General features: G+C 44.3%; 1 protein-coding gene across 1 annotated transcript; it reads left to right on the plus strand.

The window, feature by feature from the left end:
- The first annotated feature begins 1014 nt into the window (after positions 1-1014).
- On the plus strand, positions 1015-11881 carry TENT5C (terminal nucleotidyltransferase 5C). Its single transcript, XM_048819614.2, has 2 exons — positions 1015-1093; positions 4721-11881. The coding sequence occupies exon 2, from the start codon at positions 4748-4750 to the stop codon at positions 5918-5920; it is 1173 nt and encodes a 390-aa protein (XP_048675571.1). The 5' UTR covers positions 1015-1093; positions 4721-4747; the 3' UTR covers positions 5921-11881.
- The last annotated feature ends 4182 nt before the right edge of the window (positions 11882-16063 follow it).

Here is a 16063-nt window from a genome sequence, read left to right on the forward strand (position 1 = left end):
AGTGCTATCCCTATTTTTGGGATGGGAAGCTGAAGCACATAGCAGATTAGCCACGGCCACACACAGAACTTGTGGGAGAGCCAGGAACAGAAACCAGATCTCCCAAGTGCCAGCCCAGTGCACTGTTCACCAGACCATCCCTTCTAGGTCTCATCATGTTGCTGGAATGGAAACTACGAGCTGTGTCTAAGCAAGTTCAGTACTCTTGCATCCTTGGGCCTTGCTGGACCACAATCCAGGGCACTAGTGAGGGCAGCACTCAGGAGAGGTTCCACAGGGTGCTCTGTACCCACAAGGGGCTCCCAAATGGCTGGTGCTCCCAGTGGCATGAGATGGCGCAGCTGTGTTAGAGGGTGCGGGCAGGCTGGTGCGCGGGGTGAAAGGCATCCCCATCTGCCCCTGCCTGCCAGGTGGCCCGTTCACTGGGGGATGATGGCTGTCACACACGGAGCAAGCCCAGGCAAGATGTCCTATCCCACCTGGCCTAAGCCCCCATCCCTCCCACACCCCTCTCCTGCTCCATCCCCCTGGAGAACCCCAATATACCCCCGCCGTCCCTCCTGCGTGCGCTCCCGTCCCCCTCCTGCCCCCCGTCCCCCTCCTGCCCCACCCCACGCGCCCGCGCGCCTCCATCTCCCTACGGTGTCCCGCTGCGCGGCGGGGGGCTACAGGCCGGGGAGCGGTGTCTGAGGGGTGGGTCCCCGCCCCCAGCCCCAAGGCCAAGCCCCGCCCCCCGACCGCGGGGCGCCTGGCTTGGCCGGTGCCCGTTAGTGTGGCGGCGCGTTCCCGGAACGCGAAGCCGGCCGCTCTGGCTGGGGCGCGCTCCCGTGATCCATCAGCCGCGGTTGCCAGGGCGCCGGCTCTGCCGTGCTAGCTTTGCGTCACGCGCGATCCACCGAGGCGGCGGCCAATTACAAAGCGGATGCTACCGATAGCAGCGGGGCTCCGGCGCCCGCGTGCGCCATGCAAATTAAGTGGGCGCGGCCGGAGGGGGCGTGGCCGGAGCGGGTATAAATAGGGCCTCTGGGGGGCGGCTGGACGGAGTGACAGGCTTGAGTGGCGGTTGCGGAGGCGTGTGTCGCCGAGTGAGCAGGTGAGTGACTGAGACTCCGCGCGGCCGCGTTTAATGAGCGGCGCGCGAGCCAGTAAGGCCGGGCGCGAGGAGCTGACGGGTGCCCTGCTGCGCTCCTGTGGGCGGGCCGGGCTGCCCCCGGCCGGCGCTGGCTGCGCTGCAGGCCACGGACTGTGCGCGGCTCCCGGGGAGACTAGCGGGCCCCGTGCTTGCTGCACCTGAGGGCAGAGCCTGGCGGTGCCCCGCACACCCCCTCCAGGTTACAGATGCAGGCAACTCCATGAGCAAAATCCACGCTGGGCTTCACTGTTCTCCCAGGGGCGCACTTAAAGCATTGGCTGATCTGTCCGCGCTCCTATTAGCTGTTGAGCCAATTGCAGCAGTTACCTTTGCACGCTGATAACTCAATTGCTAAACTGAAAACCTCCTGCTTGCCACGGACTCTGTCTTCAGTGAAGACACAGCATGTCTGGCAAAGGGGGTTAGACAGTCTGGGGAAACAAGTCTGTTACATGTGAGTCGTTAAACAAGATCCCTGCATGGGGGACTAAGGGCGATGGTAACTTACTGAAGGTAAAGGGGTGACCTAAAAGTACCTACGTGGGGAACAAATATTGAGGGCTGGTGCACAGGAGGATTTTACATCGGCAGTGGTCACTTCTGGCCTTGGCATCTATGAAACAAACACTGGGCATATCTTGGTATGACTTTGTGTGCCTCTATAATGAGGGAAACACAGATGTACAAATTTGGTTGCAATAATACCCAACATGCTTGAAGTAATACAATATAGAGTGCAACTTTATGTAACAGTAGCTGCACTATATAGAGCAAGTGATGATGATGATGAACATAGTGTGCAGAAGTATAATAGCTTGTGCATTTAAAATTATCAAGCTTGTAGCTGCAGCTGTTATGTCAACACATCTACCTATGTCATTGTCTAGTTACTAAAACCAAGTGTAGACCAGCAAATGTGCTTTCCTTGTATTCTTAAAGATCATATAAGATACAACAAGCTTGTTTCTGCACTTCTAATATATATTGCTATTCACCACACTTATGTAATGCCATAGCAAATGCATTCTGAGTATACCTGCAGTTAACAACTAAATGTTTGTCATTCTATCAAATAATACTTATTTGATGTCTAAGAAATATTCTTTGCTGTAACACGAAGTACTCATATGTTTTATACTAATGACTATTACAAGGTAATACAAATGGTTCATTGGGCAAATTAAAAATCTCAGCCTGTTGTAATTCTCCAGAGAGTCTAAAAACTAGATTTATCTTAAGCTAGTTTCTCTAGCTTTAGGTCTAGAACCATGGTAGGGCATAGGCTACTTCTAATATCACATTGCTTTATAAAAAGAATTTTAGGATGGAAGTTACTGAAATGTAAACTATGCCTTAATCAGCTCTGATGTCCCAAACCTATTAGAAACTAGTCTAAGACAGCTGGGTCAGTTGTCACTAAACCACTACCAGTTAACATCTCATCTAATCTGTACATGATTACAACCAGTGACCTAGATGTGAGAGGCTTCTGATTTTAACAATCCTAGGGTTTAAATTCTACACAACTGTAGAAATTCCTCTGAGGAAACTGACAGTAGTAGCAGCACTAAACTAACTTTCCATCTAGAAGTGTCCTGAAAGCAGGAATAGCAGTACCAAAGAAAGTTCACAAAGTTTTTTATTTTGCTAGAATTCTACATACTATTTTCACTTCCGTTGGGTCCAAAAGTGACATTACTTAATGTTACTAGTGTTGACATAGGAGGGGGAAGTCTGTCCCAGATGGAGCATCTAAACACTTGTGGCATAAATGAAAATATAGTCTCTCTAATTAGATATAATATGGCATAGAATGTTGATGATGGAAGTAATTATGTAGGTCTAGCAAAACGGGCCATGTAGGTGTTCTTCCTTATCTTTTTGAGGTGTCCAAGGAGATCCAATTAATCCATGCAGTGTTGCCAGAAGGCTTGATATCTTGGCCTGTGTTTGCCTTGCTCTGACTCGGGAGCAGCAGTGTCATCTGGGTCTGAGGAGCTCACTAAATATTTTAGGGCTGATAAGTAAATGAGATCCAAAGATGGAATGTCATTAGAGAGCTTGCCAGTGATCCATTTAGACAGTGGTCTTAGCATTTCTGGGGACCCATCATACCCACTGAATTAAATGAGCGCTATGCATGCATGAGAGGATGTTATCAGGTCTTTGTAGTAAGTTCCACCCAAGACCTCAAAGCACTTCACAAATGCACTTAGCCTTGCAGTGTCCCATGTGTGTTAGGGGTCATCACCATTCTACAGATGGAGAGTGGGGACATAGGTGAAATGAGTTAGCCAAGGTCACACTAAGGCTGAAGGACAGTGGGTATAGAACCCTGCAGTTCTGATAGCCACATCTCTTGCCTGAAAAACCCTCTCCTCCTTGCAGTGTGATTGCAATGGCCCTTTGACAGGAAGGTACAAGATTAGTAATGCATGTAAGACCTCCTGCTTCTAAGAGGTGTTTACTATTGAATGAATACCTTTGCTGCACCAGTTCTTGCAGCTGCATGTGCAGCCTCCTTGAGCATTCCAAGATGGAGCAACAGACCAGGCCTTGATTGGCAAAAGCATCTGGCCACAATGGAAACCTAAGGTGTCTGTTTCCCCTGTGTCTTTATATGTAACTTAATATCAATTGGAGTTGAATACTAGAGCCATAAGTGTCTAACATTTTCAAATAAAGCTATTTAGGCAAGTAAGATGTAAGTCTGTTCAACTTCAACACAACACAGACTTCAAAAGGTCTGGACTAAGACTAGGCATTATCAGACTTGCTGCCTGACATCAAGCTGCTGAGGTTAGAAACACCTTTGCATAAAACTAGGTGAGATACTGTCATTATGTGACCCTTAATAGCATTTAACTGAATTCATGCTAGCTCCTTCACAATTGAGGCAAAATGTCAGTGCAAGCATATCAGTATTTTCAAAAATAGTTATGCATTGTAACTAATGACTTCTCTTTTGAGGACCAGGGTGAGACTAGAGTAATGTCGGGGCTTTAGCTTTTATATGACTGAAGTGTAGTTTCAGCTTGCATTCAGGATCCTGAAATATCTTAGAACTTTTAGAGTGGTAAGAATTTGAGTTTGAGCTCAGTGGGGTTGGATTTCTTTAACTGGGGTGTGATAAGGTACAGACTGAGTTTGCTTTCCAGCATCATGGCAATTGGAGGTGAAATCTAATTATTTCAGCTCTAAATAGAAATATCTTAGATCTGATCTTCAGAAGTGCTGAATTTTGAGTTGGCATTGTGGATTTACAGTCCCTATGAAATTCAGGCCCTTAATCTAATTCAAAAGACAAGTTTTTTGTCGTGATGCAGCAGCATGTAGGATTGTAGCTGACGGTAGGTCAGCTGCTAACAAAAATCTTTCGCAGCAAAACTGAGCATGAAACTACTTTTGTCTACCACAAGACAGACTAAATATCTCTTCAGAAAGAGATCACTATTGGGGTGTAGGTGGATGGCTTTTCAAGTACTGTGTATAATGAAGATATGAATAGACTAACTTCCTGGATGTATATATAGCCTGTGCTCTGTGATAACAGTGAAATCTGACTTAATATTTTTCTTTCCCCTCCAGCTTCTTTGGAGAAGATCAAACTCTAAAATGGCAGGCAAAGGAAGTAATACTGATTGCATGTCATGCAGTGTACTGAGCTGGGAGCAGGTCAGCCGTCTGCATGAGGTTCTGACAGAGGTGGTCCCAATCCATGGACGGGGCAACTTCCCAACACTGAAAATAACCCTGAAGGACATTGTTCAGACTGTTCGCAACAGACTGGATGAGGCAGGCATCCAAGTACACGATGTCCGGCTGAATGGTTCTGCAGCTGGTCACGTCTTGGTCAAGGATAATGGACTGGGTTGCAAAGATCTGGACCTAATTTTTCAAGTGTCCCTTCCAACTGAAGCTGAGTTTCAGCTAGTCCGAGATGTGGTGTTGCGGTCCCTCTTAAACTTCTTGCCAGAGGGGGTGAGCAAACTAAAAATCAGCCCAATGACACTGAAAGAAGCCTACATCCAGAAGCTAGTGAAAGTATCCACAGAGACGGACCGATGGAGCTTAATATCACTCTCCAACAAACATGGCAGGAATGTAGAGCTGAAGTTTGTAGATCGCATACGACGACAGTTTGAGTTCAGTGTGGACTCCTTCCAAATCATACTAGATGCCTTGCTTTTTTACTATGACTGCTCAGAAAATCCGATGTCGGAGCACTTCCATCCAACTGTAATTGGAGAGAGTATGTATGGAGACTTTGAGGCAGCCTTTGACCACCTCCGAAACAGACTGATAGCTACCAAGAATCCTGAGGAGATCAGAGGTGGTGGGCTCCTGAAGTACAGCAACCTCTTAGTGCGGGATTTCCAGCCTATGGACAAGGAGGAGATTAAAACTCTAGAGCGCTACATGTGCTCCCGGTTCTTCATAGACTTCCCTGACATCCTGGATCAGCAGCGCAAACTGGAGACTTACCTCCAGAACCACTTCTCCAAAGAGGAGAGAAGCAAATATGACTATCTCATGATCCTGCGCAGGGTGGTAAATTCAAGCACAGTGTGCCTCATGGGACATGAGCGGAGACAGACTCTCAACCTGATCTCGCTGCTAGCACTTAGAGTGTTGGCAGAACAAAACATCATACCTAATGCCACTAATGTTACCTGTTATTATCAGCCAGCACCCTATGTCAGCGATGGGAACTTCAGCAACTACTATATTGCAAACTCTCCCATCCCCTATAGCCAGTCTTATCCCACCTGGCTGCCTTGTAACTAATCTCTAACTTGAGCATTTCTTAAATGGAATCTTGTGGTGGGAACCATTAATCACCAGAGGCTTTCTAAAGGGAATCTGTGGCTTACCTCTGGCTCTGCTGTTTCCCTGGTGTGCAGTGTGATCACACCACTAGGTTCCTGGCTTTAAAAAAAAAAAAAGCACCTTCAGGACCCTCTGTACAAAAGCCACAAGAAGCCTTATTGCCCTTTTGTTAGGGGAAGGGATCCTATGGCCTCATGTTTGGAATTAGTTAGTTATAAATTTTTGAGGACATGGCTGTTGCACATTTGATTTAGGTACTGTAATACAGCTGCATACTGAGAGGAAACTGAGAATAACTTGTACAGAACCAAAGACATTCTGTCCTAGAGCAGCAACAAGATCATTCTGTGTGTTCCTTATTGCCTCCCCTGCTCACTTTACACTCCCTCAGTCTCAAGTCCTGGTCAGTTTTTTCCATTGGAAGCTCTTGCATAAGCTGTTCCCCCTAACAGCTCATGCTGTGCATGAGCATCTTGTACTTTCTGGCTTTACAGAATGGCTCACTGTAGGGACACTGTCCTTTTTCATGGGGGGGCTCCAGAATTTACTGGTTCCTGCAGTAGCTGTGTATTGCTTTTCTAGAGTTGAAAATTGATTTCTTGAGGAGTTTGACAGTGGGGCAGGTTTGAAATACTCTTTGGGTGTCAAGTTTCAGAAGAGAATTTCTCAGCTGACCAATTCCCCAGAATGTTAACTCATATGTACTAAAGACTGAAGTCCTTAACACAATTAAAGCTTCAAAAACAATTACAAGTATTGAAACAATGTTCGGGTAAAAAAAAATTGATGTCTGAAGCCTGCCCTTCTAAAGGAACTGGAATCCTTTTTTGACTGGGCAACCCTTCCCAGGAATGTCTTTCACAGGGTTCCAATAGGAATAGCACACCTCCTAGACTAAAGCTCAGCTTAATATGCCCTTTCCTCACCACCATGTACAGTACTAAGAGAGCATGTTTTTCTCCTAAATTGTAGGATGAGGTGTGCCTATATGGCACACTCCAAACACCCAACCTTTTCTCAAATATATTTAGATATTTACCAAGTGCCTCCTACAAATGCATATATTCCTGTACACCTTTGGGCAGGACCAAACCCTTTCCCTTACAGAAACTAATCTAATAATTTCCTGTCTCAAACTGAAAATGCTCCTTTCAGAGTTCAACAATAGCCCTTTCACAAGTTCATAGCATCAGATAAGCTGTTTGGAGACCTATTGAAATTCTCCTCTGTGTCTTCACTGCAACTTCATATGATTGTTAAATAGTGTAGCACAAAGACTGAATAAGGCAGAAATCAGGCCATACTGTGTTATGAGTAATCTCTGAAGTGGAGACCCCTTTTCTATGAAGGGGAGGATTGCTCTTCAAAGGAGTATGTCTTGAATCTAGTTAAATGGTGGATGCTTAGCTTTTGTCTTGTCCCTTCCTAACCAATAGAGAAGAGTCATGTCTACATTGCAGTTAAACACCCATTGAGGGGCTGAAGCTGTAAAATTGCAGTGTAGATGTTTGGGCTCAGGCTGGAGCCTGGGCTCTGGGACCATCCTCCCACCTTACGGGGTCCCAGGGCTCAGGCTAGAGCCTGAGCCCAAACATCTACACTGCAATTTTACAGCCTTGCAGCCTGAGCTAGCTGACAGTGGGTGTCTAATTGTAGTGTAGACCTAACCAAAGGCTAAAAATCCCAAATCTTCCAGAGTTCTCCATAGGAGGGTCAGGAAGCTTATTGGCACATTAACCCATATGATTATTTAGATGCCTAGTAGTGAAACATGGATTAAGTACAGTCCAGCAGAGGACCTGGTGGTCTTAGCTTTTCTTTCCCAGAAGTGGAAAGAGGGTAAAATGATAACCTACACATGGTAACCTTCAAATAGACTTAGCCAATATTTAAGCATGGCTTTGCATAACTTTTCTTACCATCTTCAGTAAGTTGAAGTTACATCTGTCTTCTCCTGTTTGAGCCTGGGGTGATACTTCAATATCTGGAATTGCAATAGCTTAACTGTCAAGTATTAAGCACAGGATTCAAACTTCTCTACAGAATGAAGTAGAAAGTAAGATGAGGACCCAAATCTTCAGAACTAAAGGTGAAGGGCAAAAGCAGTGGTTGGGCAACACTCCTCTGGCACAACCATAGAAGGCTGTTTCTTGCTAGAATAAAATTCCTCTAATGCCCCTTTCTCAAAAGGATAAAATTCCTCCAATAAAAAGCTATCGGTATGTCTGACTCTTGGATGGCAGACTCATAAGGACCACTTCAGCAGGACAGATGTAAAATATGAAACACTTAGTTTTAGTTATTCAGTTAGCATAACCATGGCTAGGTAGGAGTCTAAAGTAGAGAAGAATAAACTTGAGCCTAACCTGAAGCATTCTTTTAAATATCAAACAGCTGACTTTCAAAAATGAGTATCTAGCAACTTCATTGACTTAACTGGGGGGCTTCTAGGTGCTCAGCACTACTTTATGCTGCCAAGTATAAATGAAGACACCTACTCCTAAAAAATCTTTACTTGTGCGTCTAAGTGTGGTGTTTCCTTGCCATGTTCAGAAAGAAAGATTGAACCAGTTTGAAAACTTAGTCCTCTTTTTCTAAAGTTTCTGTGGTTACCAAATCTACTGACAATCTACCTTATTGTCTAAAGCCAACATCTTCAGACCCAGGCAAGTAAGCTTACCAAAAGTGGTGTACAGGAGTAAATCAAACACAGGTAGTTTTGGGTTCTCCAGTGCCACTAACAAGGACCACTAATAAGGGAGGAGGAGAACTCTCTCAAGAGGATCACAAGAGTAAAATTATACCTCAAATATTGTCCCTTTTTAATGGTTTTTAGTCTCTGTTATCAATACCTGAACTTATCCTTTATACTAACTTTAATACCAACCCCCTTCCTGAAAGGGGCATGTTTCTTTCAGTCTCAAATAGATGTGTATATGAGTCAAAGCTGTTTTCTCTTGTAGGATCTAAGGGCTAGATCTTTAAGAAAACAAAACAAAAAACACCCACATACCTTTGCTCCTGTTTTGATGCCTGAAGGAAGTAGGCAGATTCTTGTGTACAACTCCCCTCTTCTGAGAGCTGCTGACTGCTGAGATCTCTCAAAAAATCTAGTCCTAAAGTCTTACTAACTGTAATAAATCCTACTACTGCAGATCTGGCTAGGTGGTATTGCTGTATGTACCCTAAACTGAGAAAGGTGGGGGAGAATCAAGGCCAGAAATCTGGCTGCCAGGAAGTTACCTAGCAAGGGTAACCATCTTTCTAGGAGAGGAAGAAAGCCAGAGGAAAAGGCTATGGATCCCTCTGGAGCCAGGGTAGCTAAGCTCTAGTTTCGGGAAACATTGTTTTGTTTCCCCTTGTTCAAAGTGCTGGTGTAGTAACCAGATTCCTGAGTTGCAGAGCCACATGCTAGATGGCGACCCTGGCTCAGTATCTTCCTAATGGCCAGCTTCCTGGCTTTAATTTTTATATGTTGAAATACTCTTCCCCACCCCCCAGTCTGCCTTCCTAAAGTTAAGGTCTCAAAGCCATATCTAGCTCTGCCAGGCTCACAACTGGCACTGGCAAAAGAGTATTGCTAGAATGTACTTTATTTCCTCTGTACTGCTCCACAGCAATCCTGGCCTAATGATGCGGTAGAGCTGGAGTAATAAATAGCCTCGCATAAGGTGCTACTACTCGTCCAGCTTTTCTCTGTTTCAAAGTATTCTTTGCAACCTATTCACTGGCTTATCTAATTTTGTAAGTCTGTCTTTTTTAGCACTGGGTAACATGAGAATGAGCACTGGGAAGAGTTTAAGTAGAAGCCTTAACCTAAATTTAGGCTGCTCACTTAATTCAGTCTCCCTTAGTGGTATTAATGATGCCTTTGCAACTAGGCTTTGTGCTGCTATTGCATGCTTCTGGTTCAAGTGCAGGTTGAATGTGGGGTAAGAGGCTGAACTGCAATAGTTAATACCTCCTGCCTGGATACTGGAAGCAAAACTTCCATTTGAATAGAACTCAAATCTTACACTAGAACTATCACAGCCCACTGTTGCAGGAGTAGCTTCACAAGTCTTCAGAAACACCAGCCATGTAACTTATAGTCTAAACAACACTTGAGCCCCAGGAGAATCTGTTTACCAGTTTTGCTGGGCTAGCCTGACTTGAGACTAAGAGTGTGTCTACATGCAATCAGGAGTGACTGCAGGATGTGTGGACATACACATGCTGCAATGTAGCCTTAGCTATAGGCAGTACTATGTGCCCTCTTGAAATCTAATCTCTACTCCTAAGGCTTGGTCTGTACTATCAACTGTCTGTATTGCTACGTTGCTCAGGGGTGTAGAAAATCCACACCCCTGAGTGACATAGTTATACTGACCTAACGCCTGGTGCCAACAGTACTGTAGTGATGGGAGGGCTTGTCCCATCACCATAACTACTCCATGTTGGGGAGGTGGAGTACCTATGCTGATGGGACAAGCTCTCCTGTTGGTGTTGGTAGTGTTTAGTGAAGTGTAGAGAAGTCCTAAGACTTCATTGTATCTCTTCTCTCCCGTCCCCCAAAAGTTTTTTTTTTTTTAGAGGAAGTGGAGCTACTGCTCTAATGAACTGTTAATGCACATTAGGCTAGTGCACCCAAACATTTAGACCACAACAGGTATTCTGAATGACCACCTCTGTGTGATTCATAGCTACTCTGAACTGGTGTGAGGACAGCAGCATTTTCCCTTTATTGCAAATTAAGGGAAGAGCAAATGTTACCGTATTTATCCTCTGCTTATCCAGTTACCAGTTAGACTGGCGGCTAAAGCATACTTTTTAAGGAAGCAGGCGGTGACCCTACCTCTAAATGCCCTATTCACCTCTGATTTTTTTATACTTATGTTCAAATACTAGCTGCTTTAATTTTAGCTGAAATTTTCACCCCTTAGAACAAACTTTATAATGGAAATAACTCCAATTTTCATACCAGAGTGACCTGCTGTTGGAGACAAGCACTTGGTATTTACAAACTGCCTATATTTCAGGGGTTTCTATTGCTGACTAATGATGTGATAACTCTTGACTTCCTGCTCATTGAGAGGTTTGAACAGAGACTTAGAAGAGAAATAATATAAGCCTTCAGCCCATCCATCAACTTGGAATATTCCCTCTCCTTTACTGAGGGACATGCCACACTGCACTGGATCAGGGTGTAGTATTTGTGTGGCAGGAAACAAGAGTAACAGGAAACCAGTTCCTGTCACAGTTGGCTCAGAGTCCAGGCCAAGTTTGGGCATTCAGAGGAACATTCTCAGCCTTGGTAATATCTGATGGGAAGACTAACTAGTGCTTCCAAGTGCTGAAGTCTTGCTTACCTGTTGCTCTTCACAGTAGTTAAAATGTATTGGTCTATAGCTCGTTTTGATTGGACTAAAGGGCTTTTGAAAGAAAAACTGGGCTGCATTCATGGACACTGGAAAAATTAAAGGTCAGAACTTCATTCTTTTTTTGTTCCTCCTGTGTAAATGGAAGGTGAAACAGCCACTCACTTGAGGCATTTAGAATAGTTCAGTTTTCTTTTTTCCTTAACTGACTAAAGTGATGTGATATTCTTGCTTTAGGTCTGGGAGAGCCTGTTCTATATTTCTCCTCAACAAGTGGCTTTTTTGTTTTAATAGCAAACTGTTTAAAAGCCAGTTCCAGAAACCTGCCTGGGGGTACTTGGGAGAAACTGATTTTATTTTTATTTTTAATTTGAGATGGGGTTGGGGAGTTGGCACAGCTTGGTGTAGTCTCTGGAGGATTTTCAAACTTATGAGCCCCCAGTGCTTAAGTAGGGCCTATCTCAGAATGGTTGGTCACTTTTAACGTGCTCACTCCCATGCACTGTGATCTCAAATTTATTTTGTTATGTTTAAAATAAAAATGTTGGATGTTGGACCTTAACTATGCCTTTGAGTTTCTTGGACAAATAAAAACTTAAGGACTCCACTGTCATTTAATGTTGCCGCTTGTGTGCTAAGGTCTACTTATTGTCTGGTAACAATAGATGGGTATAAAACTAGGCAAATGTTCCAAATATCAAGTCATGTGGAACAGTGTTAAGTTAATAGCTTGAATATATAGCAAAAAGCAACTTCATGTCACTGGTCTGCTCTTGGGTGTAGCAGGTAATGAGTACAAACTGTTTCATGTCCCTAGGGGGAGGAGGCTATTCATCCCTCTCCATTCAGTCACTTGGGAAAAGAACCATAATTTAGAAGTGGTAAGATCTTTACAATGGAGGTGAAATGGAAGAGATTTGTCATGTATCTGAACGAAGTTGAGGAGAACCAACAGCACTGGAACATAAGTCAGATTATGTTCCTTTCTAATAAGGAGGAACTAGCTCATCCTACTGGCCTCAACAGGGTTTATTTACTGAACAGTTGAGGTAGGCACCTTCCTGGGCCCACTATGGCAGAACTCCTATAGCTGACCTCATTTAGGGACTAATCTCCTCCCCCTAGCCAGTTAGGCTTCTTGTAAACTTACTCATTGATCCAGGGGTAGTAATACTAGTCTGTCTCCAGACCCTATGCAATGGTCTCATGTGGGCAGGAGGGGGAAGGTAAAATGTGGTGGGGGGGGGGGAGGGGGAAGAAGACAAATGGCTTATGCTTCCTTCTTGGGACAGGTGGTGCACACTAAACCATTTTCTGTGCTTCAGTTCCCCTGGTGGCCTCAGGAATGGCAAGAAGGAAGCTAAACAACGCTTATACCTCACGATGAGAGGCATTTTCTTGAGTAGTCATGAGCTGTTGATGGCATTTTACTGGGCCTACCCATAACAGTGAAAGAAGCCAAGTCCCTAAAGGAAACTAGAGGCAGCCCTTCCATGCCAGTCTATTGTTTGTTTCATCCCTTTGCTCTCATTACCGGGGGGGGGGATCTAAACCAAAAGCCTCAAGTTTCTTCCATCCTCTGAGTATGGGGGAAAATGTCACCTTTCTTAAAGTAATGCTCCACCAGGCACTTCGGTAGTGATGAACTAGGCCTCTTGATCAAGCTTCAGAGCCCTAGATCACCTGGCGGTGGTGTCTTAAAATTCCTGGAGACGTTCAAGAGGAACAGGACTTCAGCAGTGTGTTCATTACTTTTGATCTGAAACAAGCTGATCCTTCCCCTAAAGACCTAACCAAGAGACAGCAGAGGCTTGGAAAAAGCTACACATCTTTCCTACAGCCTATGATAGCCCGTATAGCCTCTATTAACAAGCTGTATTACTCTTTCCCTGGCAGTGAGCCAGCAGATGCTAATGACTCATCCCCATGTTCATCGTTGGCGTCGAGGGGGGGTAGACTCTACTTTACAGAAACAATCTGAACTAGCACTGGAGAACCTCAGCATAGCTCTTAACTTATTGCATGCTTCTACATTGTCACCTTTAGATGCAAGATTGCAAATTAATGTAGGCTTTCGTTGTCCCTGATCCAGCAGAGAAAGTCTTCCTCCTTTATCTCTCAAAGATCTAGCATGCTATCAGGAATGCTAGCACATCAAATCATGGTTCTAGTCTAAAAATAGCACCATGATACACTTCTTATATGGGTTCAGTTATAGCTGCTGACTATTGACTGAACAATTTACGAATTGTGTATAAAAAGCATTATAAAAGAACTGAAACCTATTACTGTGTGAGTGCTCCAGGGTGAATATAGCTGCAGGAGCTAGGTTCTCCTCTAGCTCATGCAAAAATAAGACTTGTCTTAATTAATTTGTATGAGCAGGATCTTTATTGTGGATGTGTGAGCCAGAAAGAACCTAGCTTGACTTTCAGATTCCAGGTTGTTTTTAGTGCTGCCAGTTGATGTGGCAAGGGAGGAAACCATGTATGTGTTAAGGTTATGGCTCTTCTCTCACCTCCACTTCCTCCTCCTTACCCTATCACAACTTTTCCTTTTGTTCCTCTAGTCAAGTTCATCTAAGGTGACCAGGTATCCTGATTTTAGAGGGACAGCCTGATATTTGGGGCTTTTTCTTACAGGCACCTATTACCCCTCACCTTCTGTCTTGATTTTTCACATTTGCTATCTTGTCACTCTAAGATCATCAGATGCAGTATTACAGAAAGAAAAGGAGTACTTGTAGCACCTTAGAGACTAACCAATTTATTTGAGCATGAGCTTTCGTGAGCTACAGCTCACTTCATCAGATGTATACCATGGAAACTGCAGCAGACTTTATATATACACAGAGAATATGAAACAATACCTCCTCCCACCCCACTGTCCTGCTGGTAATAGCTTATCTAAAGTGATCATCAGGTGGGCCATTTCCAGCACAAATCCAGGTTTTCTCACCCTCCACCCCCCCACACAAATTCACTCTCCTGCTGGTGCTAGCCCATCCAAAGTGACAACTCTTTACATAATCAAGTCGGGCTATTTCCTGCACCAATCCAGGTTTTCTAGGGGGGATGTGAGAAAACCTGGATTGGTGCAGGAAATAGCCCGACTTGATTATGTAAAGAGTTGTCACTTTGGATGGGCTAGCACCAGCAGGAGAGTGAATTTGTGTGGGGGGGTGGAGGGTGAGAAAACCTGGATTTGTGCTGGAAATGGCCCACCTGATGATCACTTTAGATAAGCTATTACCAGCAGGACAGTGGGGTGGGAGGAGGTATTGTTTCATATTCTCTGTGTATATATAAAGTCTGCTGCAGTTTCCACGTATACATCTGATGAAGTGAGCTGTAGCTCACGAAAGCTCATGCTCAAATAAATTGGTTAGTCTCTAAGGTGCTACAAGTACTCCTTTTCTTTTTGCGAATACAGACTAACACGGCTGTTACTCTGAAACCAGTATTACAGAAGTGCAAGAGCATTCTTTGCAGCTCTGGCCACCCTGAATAATCCCCTCTTATTTCTGCCTCACTTTTTAATCTCATGTGAAACCTCCCTCTGTCCTCACTTGTATTTCTCGTTTTGGTGTACCAGCCTCTCCATTCTTGTTCTTATATGTAAAACCTTGCAACCACATTGGCCTTACTCCTGCTTCTCCACAGGAATAACACAAAAGCTATGTCTCATTGTAGAATGGTATCTATAGCACCCCCAGTCATTTTACTTTATCTTGTATAGCAGCTCTTCACATATGTATAGTGTAGGATCAAATCTTTACGTTTTTTTCATCATACAAGCAGTTTTTCCCTTTACAGAATCATGTTGATCCTTATGGATGAAGTTCAAACAGCCACTTAACTGATGATTCTCTGTGTTGATTCAGCTGTAACTTGCAGGTGCCCTCCAGGGTCAGGTCAAGGTATAAGACATGAAAATAACCCATCTTCAATGTAACAAAGGTATATTTCAGTCTGGTTAGGTATGTAAATGAGAAAAAGGACTGGTATAACTTGCTTTATTGGGTGCATCAGCTAAATCCTGTACAACATTCCTAGCCAGTTATAGTGTGGTGCAGGGCAGATGTGAGAACACACCCTGTGTGTGACGGACTATTTGTATGTGGGGGTGGCTGAAGGATAAATGACAAATTAAAATACATCTCTTCTTCCTGAAAGCTGCCTTTTCAACAGAAAATTTATTCAAGCTTTACTTGATTGCTTCCACAAAATAGCATGAGGCTTTACAGCAGATAACTTTCAAAAACAGATTGCTCACTCTCCAACTAGGTCAGCTGGCTAGGACTTGGAGGCTATGGAAAAGAGGGATTTCTTAACCTCCTCTCTGCACTGCCATGAATCCCTTATGCTTCAATTGAGGGGATTTAGAAAGTTGTTTGCAAAGAACCACATCTGATTACCTTTCATCTGCCACACCTGTATTCAAAGGAACCTGGGGTGATGGTGAGGACCAAGTGCCAGATACTAATGTATTTACGGCAAACATATGTGATCCTGCCAAATCATTGTTACTCTGCTCCTAAAGCTGAGGAGCAGCTGCAGGTGGGCATTTTGGAAACGTACAGGACTTCATGGTTTCTAAGAGTACTGGCATAGTTCGTGATGAAAGGATTGAAAAACCCCTAATATCTGCTAGTAGGAAATGGGCAGTGAAAGTACGCTTAAATACCTCATGGCAACTCCTACTACTGATCATAGTGTGTTAGACACCACCCAAGCAGAAGCTG

The sequence above is a fragment of the Caretta caretta genome, chromosome 1 (genome assembly GCF_965140235.1).
Source record: "Caretta caretta isolate rCarCar2 chromosome 1, rCarCar1.hap1, whole genome shotgun sequence".
NCBI classification, from domain to species: Eukaryota; Metazoa; Chordata; order Testudines; family Cheloniidae; genus Caretta; species Caretta caretta.

Bases quoted from the DNA above. Each gene is read 5' to 3' on its own strand.
- TENT5C (XM_048819614.2), top strand. From the start codon at position 4,748: ATGGCAGGCAAAGGAAGTAATACTGATTGCATGTCATGCAGTGTACTG.